Source organism: Ovis aries, chromosome 9, assembly GCF_016772045.2.
Source record: "Ovis aries strain OAR_USU_Benz2616 breed Rambouillet chromosome 9, ARS-UI_Ramb_v3.0, whole genome shotgun sequence".
Lineage (NCBI taxonomy): Eukaryota > Metazoa > Chordata > Mammalia > Artiodactyla > Bovidae > Ovis > Ovis aries.
The window spans coordinates 64,440,856-64,455,192 of record NC_056062.1 but is presented as its reverse complement, the minus strand read 5'-3'; the positions used below and the strand labels follow the sequence as shown (position 1 = coordinate 64,455,192).

At 35.4% G+C, this 14,337-nt stretch overlaps 1 protein-coding gene across 2 annotated transcripts in view; it reads right to left on the bottom strand.

Moving 5' to 3' along the window:
* CSMD3 (CUB and Sushi multiple domains 3) overlaps positions 1 to 14,337 on the bottom strand; it is a 1,392,034-nt gene that overhangs the window by 794,727 nt on the left and 582,970 nt on the right. For both annotated transcript variants that reach the window (XM_060393469.1, XM_027973090.3), the window contains one exon: positions 10,385 to 10,472. In XM_060393469.1, coding sequence (XP_060249452.1) covers positions 10,385 to 10,472 — 88 coding nt within the window. The remainder of the gene's footprint in view (positions 1 to 10,384; positions 10,473 to 14,337) is intronic.

Sequence of the window (14,337 nt, the reverse complement as noted above, 5' to 3'; positions counted from 1 at the left end):
GAGAATCCCAGGAATGGGGAGCCTGGTAGGCTGTCATCTATGGAGTTGCACAGAGTCGAACATGACTGAAGCGACTTGGCAGCAGCAGCAGGAGAAACATAGAAAGTCATGAATATTGAATCTTTCAAAAGTAATGCTATTCTTAAAGCCGAATATACAGTAGAAGATGAGAATTTTGAAAATGGAACATTGAAAAAGGTTTATTTTTAGGGAATGGGAGGAGAAAACAAATTACCCAAGAAAGGAATGAAAAATGGATGGGCAAAGAGTAGATTTGGGGAAACTAAGGTATTTCTTGGTCATGTAAATAACCAAGACCATGCAATAAAGATATTAAAATGATGACAGTAGAGTCAAGGGAAATGAGGACTACAAAAACTAATTTAATTTGGGATGGGTAAGTCATTAGTAATTAAAGAGATGATGCAAAAAGCCAGATTACAAAACATTAGGAAGTAGCTGTATGATAAGGTAGTGTCACATGGGTAGCTATTCGTTAAAAGATAAAGATTTGCACCTTTGCAAATTTCTATTAATGATCTCTTTGCAAATACTAAAGTTAGATATATAAATGAACATATTTAGAAATCATGCTAAGACAGGGATTGAAGATGGGTCCAAATTCAAAAGTGTGACAGATGCATGATCAGAGTCAGCTTTTCCTCATTATGGTACTGTTTTAATATTCACTTCAGTTCAGTCGCTCAGTCATATCTGACTCTTTATAACCCCATGAACTGTAGCACGTAAGGCCTCCCTGTCTATCGCTAACTCCTGGGGTTTACTCAAACTCTGGTCCATTGAGTCTGATGCCATCCGACCATCTCATACTCTGTGGTCCCCATCTCTTCCTGCCTTCAATTTTCTCCAGCATCAGTCTTTTCAAATGAGTTAGTTCTTCACATCATGTGGCCAAAGTATTGGATTTTCAGCTTCAACATCAGTCCTTCCAATGAATATTCAGGACTGATTTCCTTTAGAATGGACTGGTTGGATCTCCTTGCAGTCCAGGGGACTCTCAAGAGTCTTCTCCAACACCACAGTTCAAAGGCGTCAACTCTTCAGGGCTCAGCTTTCCTTATAGTCCAACTCTCTCATACATACATGACTACTGGAAAAACTATAGCCTTAACTATATGGATCTTTGTTGACAAAGTAACGTTTCTGCTTTGTAATATGCCATCTAGGTTGGTCAAAACTTTCCTTCCAAGGAGTAAGTGTCTTTTAATTTCATGGCTGCAATCACCATCTGCAGTGATTCTAGAGCCCAGAAAAATAAAGTCAGCCACTATTTCCATTGTTTCCCCATCTATTTGCCATGAAGTGATGGGATCAAATGCCATGATCTTAGTTTTCTGAATGTTGAGTTTTAAGCCAAATTTTTCACTCTCGTCTTTCACTGTCATCAAGAGGCTCTTAAGTTGTTCTTCACTTTCTGCCATAAGGGTGGTATCATCTGCATATCTGACGTTATGGATATGTATCATGGCAATCTTGATGTCAGGTTGTGCTTCATTCAGACCAAACGTTTCTCATAATGTACTCTGCATATAAGTTAAATAAGCAGCCGACAATATACAGCCTTGACATACTCCTTTCCCTATTTGGAACTGGTCTGTTGTTCCATGTCCAGTTCTAACTCTTTTTTCCTGACCTGCATAAAGATTTCTCAAGAGGCAAGTCAGGTGGTCTGGTATTGCCATCTCTTTCAGATTTTTCCACAGTTTGTGATGATCCACACAATTAAGGCTTTGGCATATTCAATAAATCAGAATTAGATGTTTTTCCTGAGCTATCTTGCTTTTTTCTATGACCAGCGAATGTTGGCAATTTAATCTCTGGTTCCTCTGCCTTTTATAAATCCAGCTTGAACATGTGGAAGCTCACAGTTCACATATTGCTGAAGCCTGGCTTGGAGAATTTTGAGCATTAATTTACTAGCACGTGAGATGAATGCCGATTGTGTGGTAGTTTGCGATTCTTTGGCATTGCCTTTCTTTGGGATTGGAATGAAAACTGACCTTTTCCAGTCCTGTGGCCACTGCTGAGTGTTCCAAATTTGCTGGCATATTGAATGCAGCACCTTCACAGCAACATCATTTAGGATTCGAAATAGCTCAACTGGCATTACATCACCTCCACTAGCCTTACATCACCTCCACTAGCCTTGTTCATAGTGATGCTTCCTAAGTCCACTTGAGTTCACATTCCAGGATGTCTGGCTCTATGTGAGTGATCACACTGTCGTGATTATCTGTCGTGAAGGTCTTTTTTGTATAGTACTTCTGTGTATTGTTGCCACCTCTTCTCAATACCTTCTGCTTCTCTTAGGTCCATACCTTTTCTGTCCTTTATGTGCCCATATTTGCATGAGATGTTGCCTTGGTATCTCTAATTTTCTTGAAGGGATCTTTAGTCTTTCCCATTCTATTATTCACCTCTATTTCTTTGCACTGAACACTGAGGAGGGCTTTCTTATCTCTCCCTGCTATTCTTTGGAACTCTGTATTTAAATGGGTGTATTTTACCTTTTCTCCTTTGCTTTTCACTTCTCTTCTTTTCACAGCTATTTGTAAGGCCTCCTCAGACAGCCATTTTGCTTTTTTGCATTTCTTTTTCTTGGGGATGGTCTTGATCCCTGTCTCCTGTACATTGTCACGAATCTCCATCCATAGTTCATTAGGCACTCTATCTATCAGATCTAGTCCCTTAAATCTATTTCTCACTTCTACTGTATAATCATAAGGGATTTGATTTAGGTCATACCTGAATGGTCTAGTGGTTTTCCCTACTTTATTCAATTTAAGTCTGAATTTGCCATTAAGGAATTCATCATCTGAACCACAGTTAGCTCCTAGTCTTACTTTTGCTGACTCTATAGAGTTTCTCCTTCTTTGGCTGCAAAGAATATAATTAATCTGATTTCAGTGTTGACCATCTGGACATGTCCATGTATAGAGCCTTCTGTTGTTGGAAGAGGGTGTTGCTTTGTACAGTGTGTTGTCTTGGCAAAACTTTGTGTGTCTTTGCCATCCTTCATTCTGTACTCCAAGGCCAAATTTGCCTGTTACTCCAGTTGTTTTTTGACTTTTCTAGTATACTTATATACTTTTATACAATATACTTTTCTAGTATATTGGTATAATAGACTCAAACTTTTCATTCTCCTAGCATGGCAGTAATTTCTGTGAGGGAGAAGTTTAGAGAAAAGGAAAAGAGGCATTTAAATTGAGACGTATTATTTGACAGTTAAGAACAGCTGCCCCATCTCACTCTCCATAGCCACATTATAGTTGCCCTTTTATTTTGCAGTGACCCTATAACTGCAATGTCAGCTATACTCGCTGCAGATCCTTCCCCTTTTCATCTGTGTGCATGCCATTATCATCTTAGTCTTAACAAAAGTATCTGTGATAATGTGTTTTTCAACTCACACCGGCAGAGCAGTCCTATGGACTACTTATTCACAGATACCTCAATTTTGGCATCTAAAACATCTCAAAATATGTCCAATATTGCCATATTTATTTATCAAGCGTATTTTATGGCGACCTAATAGTTTGCCTCAGATATGTCTGATTTTCCTTGACATCTTCACTCAGTTGTATCATTTCTTCCCCCTGGAGTATTCTGTCCTAGCATTTGTGCTAGTGTCATCCTATTCATTCTTCAAGGACCCACTAGAAAACCTCTTTCATAAACCTTTTCCTGCTTCCACAATCTGTTACAATCTGGTAAACTCCTCTAGCATTGTGCATATTTTCATTACTGTACTTAAACATATTTTTCCTTGTCTTATAAGACTTTTCTAAGTGTAAAATACTTTAAATCAGAAATTCCAAGGATTATTATTAATATGAATAATATTATTCATGTTTTTGTAAACATGACAAAAATAGTTCAATATGTAGTGAATTGAACTGCTTAAGAACCTGGAGCGTCATCATTTTTCTGTTAATTTCTTTGATCATATGAATTTATAGCAGGACTTCAAACTCATCATAAAACTAAATGACAAGTAAGGCAGCAGTTTCTAAAACAGAAATATTCTTGCATGCACAAAACCAATATTTTTATAAGCAATGAGGAAATATATAAGAAAACCCTTGATAAATAAAGGCATATTATAACCTTTTATATTTTAATTATCATTTTCTGTTTTAATCTCCAAGGTGAGATCCCCAGAGTCTGTGCTTTGAGATCTTAAAAGTTTTGTTTTTAATTTGAAATTCCTATGGAGCATAACAGGCTTTTAAATGGAGAAATGCTGCCAAAGAAATAATGAACCTGACAGCAGTTTCTGTGTTGAACAATAAATTAAATTTTTAAATCTTTTGAAATCATAAAGAAATTCTGGGAAAGCTCAGCTTGAGATGCTTAGGTTTATATACACTTTCCTTCTCCAGGAGAGACCTTGTCTTTTTGAGAGCAAAAAGTAATGTTTGATCCAAAATTTGGGTTTTCATTTGGAATATAAAAACCCCGCTATATACCAAGACTGAAATAGCAGAGAATATGTTTCTTATTTGGTAATATTAAAACCAAAAGTGAGTTTCGGTTTTGGAAATGAGAAATAGATTCAAGGAATTAGTTCTGATAGGCAGAGGGCCTGATGAACTATGGACGGAGATTCATGACATTGTACAGGAGGCAGGGATCAAAACCATCCCCATGGAAAAGAAATGCAAAAAAGTGAAGAACAACTTAAGGGCCTCTTGATGAAAGTGAAAGAGGAGAGTGAAAAAGTTGGATTAAGGCTCAACATTCAGAAAACGAAGATCATGGCATCTGGTCCCATCACTTCATGGGAAATAGATGGGGAAACAGTGGAAACAGTGGCTGACTTTATTTTGGGGGGTTCCAAAACCACTGCAGATGGTAATTGCAGCCATGAAATTAAAAGACACTTACTCCTTGGAAGGAAAGTTATGACCAACCTAGATAGCATATTCAAAAGCAGAGACCTTACTTTGCCAATAAAGGTCCATCTAGTCAAGGCTATTGTTTTTCCAGTAGTCATGTATGGATGTGAGAGTTGGACTGTGAAGAAAGCTGAGTGCCAAAGAATTGATGCTTTTGAGCTGTGGTGTTGGAGAAGACTCTTTGAGAGTCCCTTGGAGTGCAAGGAGATCCAACCAGTCTATTCCAAAGATTGTTCCTGGGTGTTCTTTGGAAGGAATGATGCTAAAGCTGAAACTCCAGTACTTTGGTCGCCTCATGCAAAGAGTTGACTCATTGGAAAAGACTCTGATGCTGGGAGAGATTGGGGGCAGGAGGAAAGGGGGATGAGAGAGGATGAGATGGCTGGATGGCATCACCGACTTGATGGACTTGAGTTTGAGTGAACTCAACAACTCCAGGAGTTGTTGATGGACAGGGAGGCCTGGCATGCTGCAATTCATGGTGTCACAAAGAGTCGGACACAACTGAGACATGGAACTGAACTGAACTGACATTCCTGTCTTTCCCTCACTCCTGCCATGCACCTGGCAGCTTGTAATTACTATCAAGCTTTACGTCTGATTTGCTTGGAAATAGTGTTTCCAGTATAAAAAAATTGGAAGCCACTCTACCTCCTAAATATTTTTTGTGCATTACAAAGAAATGCACATATATTCCACCTGAAAATAATATAGGAATTGTTCTCCCTAGATCCCATGCCAATACATTCAGGGGCTGTCATTACTTTAGCAATGGTGGTTGGCAAATCTTTAGAAACTGTCTTGGTAGAGTTTTTTAATGTATGAATAATAGAGAAAAAACATTCTTAACAGATATGAAGCCAATAAACAAAAGGTATTTTATATTACATGGGACAGAGGCTGGTCCTTCAATTAAGTAAACCAGTCTTCCTCTGTACGTGGAGGTTGTGATTCATTGTGTATCTGTTTCTATACCAAACTTGATTTCCCACTATTGGTGATTACTATTTCCAGCTTTTTCTCTCAAAGCTCCTTTCCTATATATTCCCATCTCCTGTGAGACAGGAACGTGTGTGTGTGTGTATGTGTGTGTGTGTGTGATATATAGGGTCTTGCTTGATGCATCATTACCAAAGTAAAATTATTAAACATGAGCTCTCTCATTTTCCTATCACAAAACCTCAACCCACCCTTGGAATTGTGCTTATTTTCTCCAAAAGAGTTATGTTCTTTCACTTATTGTTTTTCCTATCATCAGTATTTTCCTCTTACAGGATTATTTATATTAACCAACAAATATGCTCTGGTTTCTTGTGTCTCTAAAAAGGAAATCTCTTTTGACTTCCTAATGACTACAGAACTTACCCATTATTCTTCTGCTTTACAGAATTTGATGTTCCAAAGCTATTACCTATCCGAACTGTCTATTCACTCTTTAGATTATCTCAATTTGTCTCAACCTCTGTCACTCCAATGAAATCACTCTTCCCAACAACCTTCATGTTGTTGAACTTAACAGTATTCTGTCCTCATCATTTTTAATTTTTCAATTGTATTCAACATTCTGGACCCCCTTTTAAGGACTTCTTTCTCTGGCTTCATTTACACTTATTTCTCTTGCCACTCATGAGAATGATAAAATAGCTTCTTAAATTTCATCACATCATGAAATGGCATAGATTTTTGCCCTAGGTCACAGATTCTAGTTCACTGCAATTACCATATTACAAGTCTCTACCATCTTAAATCCAGACTACTTCAGTGGCCTTCTAACTAAAACTTCTATTTACTTTATTTATCTAAAGTATGAAGCATAATGTACTGAAAAGACAAATTGAATCTGTTCCTTCTCTCACAACTCTTTATAGCCTTCCTTAATAGATAGGTAAGCTAAATGAGGAGTCTGACATGCTACAATCCATAAGTTTGCAACAATCAAACACAACTTAGTGACAGAATGACAAGAAGAAAGCTGAATGAGTGAAGAAGCCTAGGAGTGACCACTGTGAACCAGAGAGCTTGTTCTGCCTAAAGGGAACACATGTTAATAGGTTCCAGTAGATGTTGCAAGAAAGGTACATTGGTTTTAGGGGCAAAATCTAAAAACTGAATTACAAAAATATTTGAATGATTGTATGAGTGTGGGTGTGTAAAATCTCCTGATTTTCAAATGTTGACTCTCATATTTTAAAAAACACTGTGTGTTTAAAACAAAACATATCTTCAGACCAGATTAGGTAGAATGGCTGCCAATTTGCTTCCTCTGCAGAAGAGATTGGTTTCTCCACATCTCAACTTCATTCTACCACTTTTCTATTGCATTCTGTGTTTTTCTCCAATTTACATTCTATAATTTAAACTCTCTGATCTTCATTTTCCTGAAATAGCTCATCAAGCTCTCTATGAGTGTGAGGCTCTTCCTTTCCTGTAGAATAGAGGCATAAAATTCTTCTGGTATCAATGAAAGTGGGACCTTCTTACATTGGGTGGGATCCTATCCTGACAATTTTATCCTCAATTTTTGACTTCACAGTACTTTCTTTTGAGATTCATTTAATTATAGTCTTTTTTCACCATTAAATTTGAAGTACTATGTGGGACATGTACTATGTCTGCTGTTATGTGTGTTATTTGTCCCTGGTTCAAAGCCAGGCACATAACAGGCAAGCAAAACAAGTAAATAATGAATGTATAAATATATAATTGGTCTCTGGACTTCATGTCTTTACATAACAGATTCTAACCACACTTTATCACATAGTTCAACATTTGCCTCTGTGAACTTCATCTAGTTGCCAAAAATACAGTAACTGTTCTGTCTCCATAATATTTTTAAATATTCTTAAATTATAAGAGTATATCTTAGCCTGATTGAAAGCTCCTGGATTCTTAACATCTATCAGGGAGCCTAAAAAATTACTGCAGGATAATCTGATGATTTGAAATTTACTGAAAGGTAATTTAAGCCACTATATTACTATTACTAATAGTAACAAGCCTATTTCTAATAAACCCCATATTTTTGTAAAAAGTGAGACCAAATAGATACTAACATCAATGATAATTATTTCCAGTTACCTTTCCGTACTGTAATAGCAGCTAGAATTAAATGCTTATTAGTCTTAAGTTTGCTACCATGTTTACATATCTCATCCAATATTCCCCTCAATCCTAGGAAACAGGTATTACCGTTTTTAGATCTGAGGAAAACATTCTCAGAAAAGACCATATATTGATGGTTGATTGTAAGAATGGGATCTGAATGAAGTTTGTTTGGTTTCAAAGCATAATGTAACACAGTGATTAAAGGGTAGGATATAGAATCAGGAAGTAATGAGTTCATATTCCAGCTCCATAAAATTATTAGCTGGATAAGCAGACTTTCAGTTTTATTATTTGTAAGTGAAAATAAAAGTGTTAGTTGCTCAGTTGTGTCTGATTCTTTTTGACTCCATGGACTGTAGGCTCTCCTTTCCATGGAATTCTCTAGGCAAGAATACTGGAGTGGGTTGCCATTTCCTTCTCCAATGCATGAAGGTGAAAAGTGAAATTGAAGTCACTCAGTCGTGTCCGACACTTAGCGACCCCATGGACTGTAGCCTACCAGGCTCCTCCATCCATGAGATTCTCCAGGCAAGAGTACTGGAGTAGGTTCCCATTGCCTTCTCTGAAAGCCATTCCCTTTTCCAAGGGATCTTTCCAACCCAGGGATCGAACCTGGGTCTCCTGCATTGCAGGCAGATATTTTACCATCTGAGCCAAAGTGGAATAAAATAACAAACAGGTTTTTTATTATAGGTTTTATTATTATAGGGTTTTTATTAAATAAAGAATACATGTACAAATACCAGGTATACTGATGACACTTTGCAGTCTATAAAATATCACTTTTAACTACTGAGACTGAGATTTAGTTGATTTTTAATATACTTACTTAGTTTATTAGGCTCTAATTCTAACTGGATTCTGGGTCTTTTGAATTTCTTTTTAATGTGATTTTTCAAACAATATTATCCATATTAATTATCAGCCTGGTTAAAGTTCTGCAATTTTTTTAGAAAATTACAATTTTATTCTTATTGAAATAATATTGTTTTCCCCTCCAAGAATATCAAAATATAACTTTAAGTCAAATGATCCATGGAGACAAAATATTCATAGGTTTTTATTATAAGAACTACCTTTTTAGTCACCGGGAATTTCTTCAGCATATCATTTGTCCTTTATACAAACAGAATAAAGAAAAATGTAAATGTGTAGTATGTGAAACTATAACCATTATCATTTTTAAATTTAATATATCATGGATATTTTGTGAAAATAGTATTTGTGAACTAAATTATCACTTAGTATTTTATAGGATTTTTGTATCTTTTCTTTGTAAAATGTTACATTCAGAGGACTACTGAAAATTCAATATTTTTAAACAATATTGTGTCATAGTGTAAATTAATAGTTACCATACTATTGAGTGCACTATTCCTTTGACACATTTAACCATGAGTGCTCTGTGTGCTAAATTGCTTCAGTCGTGTCTGACTCTCTGCAATCTCATGAACTGTAGTCTACCAGTCTCTTCTGTCCATGGGATTCTCCAGTGAAGAATACTGGAATGGGTTACTGTCCCCTCCTCCAGGAGATCTTTCCGAACCAGGGATGGAACCCATGTCTTTTTTATTTCCTGCATTGGCATGCAGATTCTTTACCTCTAGCACCACCTGGGAACCCTAGTCTACTACGTATATTTTCTAAGCTGTAAGTAAACTTATTCATTTCAATTTTTAAAATAAATACTAAATTTAAGATGGAGATAAAACTTATTCAAATTAAATTTTCTTTTAAATAAAATGTTTATAGAACATTTGCAGGAAGATTTCACATGCAGTATCTCATTTGAAACATCATTCTATGTGTTAATTTGATTTACATGTTACAGAAGAGGAAACTCTGGCAGACAGGATTGAAAAACTTACTCAAGATCAGACAATTAATAAACACCAGAATATGAATTCAAACTCATGTATTTCAAGTTAAATCTCATGATTTTTCACTTACTGTGCTGTGCTGTGCTGAGTTGCTCAGTTATGTCCAACTTCTTGTGACCCCATGGACTCTAGCCTGACAGGCTCCGATGTCCATGATGATTCTCCAGGCAAGTATACTGGAGGGGGTTGCCATGCCCTCCTCCAGGGAATCTTCCCAACCCAGGGATCCAACTCACTTCTCCCACATATCACATGACAATAAATTAATCATTTAAACTCCAAACAGTTCCCTAATAAATTTGATGTTATTTAATTAGTCACTTCAGTGAAATATTATTAATCATAACACATCAGTGAAATCTAGCTGCCACACTTTTAAGTCACATCTTCATCTCCATATTATTAGTTATATTTGAAATTTAAATTAAAATAAACTTTAACAAAGTTAATAATGAAATAAACAATTTAAAATCGTACCTAAAATCTGATCCAACTCTCTTCCCATTTTCTGGTTCTCCTGGATCTGGGCATAAATTGGAAGCTGTCTTAATACCTCCCTCATTTACTGAAACAACAGGAAAACAAGAAAAGAAAGAATCAAAACATGTATGATTAGAAAATCAAGAGTGATATTAATTTCAAATTGTACATAAAATATATTCTTGTATTTTATTATTCCAATCACTATAATTTACACATAGAAAGTTAAATATAATTTTATAAACCAATAATGAGAGCAAAAACACTTTTTAATTTGTGGATATATAAAACATAATTTTCATGTTTCTATTCAATGACATACTACTTTGAATATTAACACATTAACAGTTAACACTTCATTTTTAATTACTATCAAATTGTGAAATCTCTGGTAATGCACTCCCTAGGTATCATTGCCAGAGTTTCCATTATTTATTGGCAGCAGAGAAGTCACTACCAGTTACATCAGTGTGATCAGATACTTGTTATTTTTAAAGTTGTTATTTATAAAAATAAAACTTTATGGAAAAAGTTTAAGGATAATGGCACTTTTTAACTGGTACATAACAAGGAATTTATTCTGCCAATGTGAAAATAAAACTGTGGTGCAAATTATCAAGCATGTCATTGAATTATGCTATAATGCTGAAAATCTAATAAATTAAGGGTTTACCCTTTAACAAGTCCCGTGACTATGTTTTAGTCATTGTACACTTTCAAGAGTTTCTTCAGAACAGCCTATTAATAAATTATGTATTCATATTTTCAGTGAATGCAATCACAGTAAATAAATAATTTCCTAAGAAATCTTTTTTTTAGTGGGAAGATTATTAAACCAGATGAAGTCTGAAATATCTGAGTGACACTGTTTCACGAATTCAATCCTATAACAAATTGGAGAATAACTTTTATTTGCTCTTCATCAACTTATCTGCTTTTTAAAGAAAGGAATAGGACCTGAGTAGAGACTCCAGAAATAAAAAAATCTAAACTTTGCTACGGTTCTTGTCCTACACTGTGAATTGGAATCACCTATAGAGTTTTTGTTTTGTTTTTTTTTTTCTTTTTTGAAAGAACAGATGCTTACTTTTCTGTCTAGATATTCTAATGCAATGACTCTGGGCAGACACTGTGAACCAGTTTGTTTTGTTGTTGTTTTCTTGTTTGTTTTTTAAATAATCTTCCAGGGGATTCTAATGAAGAGTCAATGTTTAAAAACACTGGATCCCTGCATCATTTAGCATGGATTGTCAACTTATTTAAATTGATTTATCAGATAGCAAGATAAGTATCTTGCTTATCAAGATAAGTATGACCAACAGTCATAACTCTGATAAATCCATCATATTTTCAACTAGGTATGAAATTTTGTGTTTGCACTTTTATTCTATAAAAATTACTTTCTCATATACCCTCACATATATTTTTATTGCTCTCAACTTAATTTTAAATTCACTAATGCATACAATACATGTGACTTTTTGTTTTCATTTTCTGGGTCTGCTGACTTGCTAATTTATTTTTACTTCTCTGGTTTTTGTTATTATGTTTTCTTTTGGCCACTCTTTTACTTTAGCTTATATCATATACAGAGGGCAGATTTAAAGGCACTGATCCGCAATTCTCAATATGCTGAATTTTCTTCATGACTTGAAAAGTTCTCTCTTTGCTAAGGACTTCCAACCTAAGGTTGTATCATTTTTTTTTTTTTTTTCTCCCCAGCTCCTTCCTGATCTTTCAGTGGCCTACTAGGTTCCTACCAAAAATCTAATCATTTCATGTGCATGCTCAAATCTAACTTAATCCTTGATTTTTTTTTCTATTATCATTCTCTTCCAATTCATCTTGAGTACTAGAAAAGAATTAAACTTTCTCAAACACAGCTTTCATTACTGTCCAAATATCCTATGATTCTAGATTTCTAAGCATGTCTATTATATTTCCCAATAGCCACCAAGATACATCCATAACCCAAGTCCAACAGATTCTTTATTTTTATGCAAGTTTAATGGTTACCCATGCTCCTTCTTTGCTTTGTGCCTTCTCCAAGTCTTCATGTTTTCCTTTTCTTCCTCTTTAGCTATCACAATTCTATATATAATGTTTAGGACTCAGCTCAAGTCCCACCTTTTGCAAAACACAATCTCTCATTTCTTTTCAGATATTCTAATCCTCCCTGGTGGTTCAGATGATAAAGCGTCTGCCTGCAGTGAAGGAAACCCAGGTTCAATCCCTGGGTCGGGAAGATCTCCTGAAGAAGGAAATGGCAACTCACTCCAATATTCTTGCCTGGAAAATTCCATGGACAGAGAAGCCTGGTAGGCTACAGTCCATGGGGCCGTAAAGAGTCTGACATGACTGAGCGACTTCACTTTCACTTTTACTTTCCTTTTTATATAACATGAACAATTTTATATTTAATTTTTAAATTATCTTATCATGCTCTGTAATAGTTTCATATTCCTTTGTTGTATATACAAATATATACTTGATAAAGATAAGGAAAAAGCTATAATTACTTTAATATTCCTACAGTACCCAGATGGGGGTAATGATTTCTCAGTGAATATTTCCTAGTAGTTTAATTAAAAATAATGTGTTATACACTGTTTACAGTGAGTAGAATATTTTTTCTATGGGAAGCACTGTGTTTCTTATCTCTGACTTTTGAAAATGTTGTAGTATATGTCATTAAAATGTGACTTTTTAACATATGATAGAGATAAGAAAAAGTAGTGGCATGATACAGGCATCTTACATTAGTATATTAAATTTATAACACAAATTATATATAAGTATAGAAATGGGGGAATATATTTGAAAATAAATAAATGTCTTATTTTTCCACTTTATCATCATTATTACCAAGTTTAATATAAATTTTAACAGCAGCTAACACTTACATCATACTTACTATATGTCAGTAACTAATCTACACCTTTTGGAGAAGGCAATGGCACCCCATTCCAGTACTCTTGCCTGGAAAATCCCATGGACGGAGGAGCCTGGTATGCTACAGTCCATGGGGTCGGTAGGAGTCGGACAGGACTGAGCGACTTCACTTTCACTTTTCACTTTCATGCACTGGAGAAGGAAATGGCAACCCACTCCAGTATTCTTGCCTGGAGAATCCCAGGGATGGGGGAGCCTGGTGGGCTGCCATCTATGGGGTCGCACAGAGTTGGACACGGCTGAAGCGACTTAGCAGCAGCAGCAGCAGCAATCTACACCTTTTACATGTATCAACTCATTTAATTTTCACAAGAATCTGAAGGGTAGCTACTATTATTATACATTTCCTACAGGTGAGGAAACTGAGATATAGAGAGGTTAAAACATATTTCAAAAGTCCTAGTTCTATTTTCTGCCGTGGTCTAGGTTGCAACCTTGGCAGACTGATTCAAGAAATTCTACTCTTAACCCTTACTCCATCCTATACAGAAAGTTCAGAAGGGAAAAATGGTATCAATAATTAAAATTTAAAACACTTTTCCAAATATTTTATTTTTCTTCCCTAGTGGCTCAGATAGTGAATCATGCAAAGCATATTTATAATTTTCACCATGTTCACTTAATTAATCCCAGTTCTTAAGATTTAATTGTCAAATTACTTTTGTCTATTTGAAAAGTACCTTTCAAACTACTGTTTCTGGATATCTACAATAGGTGAAAAAGCTCCCAATTTAAAATGTGAAGAAAATAGGAGAGCTTCTGCAAGATATATGTATTTAAGGTTTTTTAGTTAAAGTATTTAAAACTAAAAAAAAAAAAAAAGTATATCATCTATTTTTCTTATATTTGCATGCATGCTAAGTAGATTCCCCGACAGGCTCCTCTGTCCATGGGATTCTACAGAAAAGAATACTGGAGTGGGTTGCCATGCCCTCTTCCAGGGGATTTTCCTGACCCAGGAATGGAACCCATGTCTCTTATGTCTCATGCCTTGACAG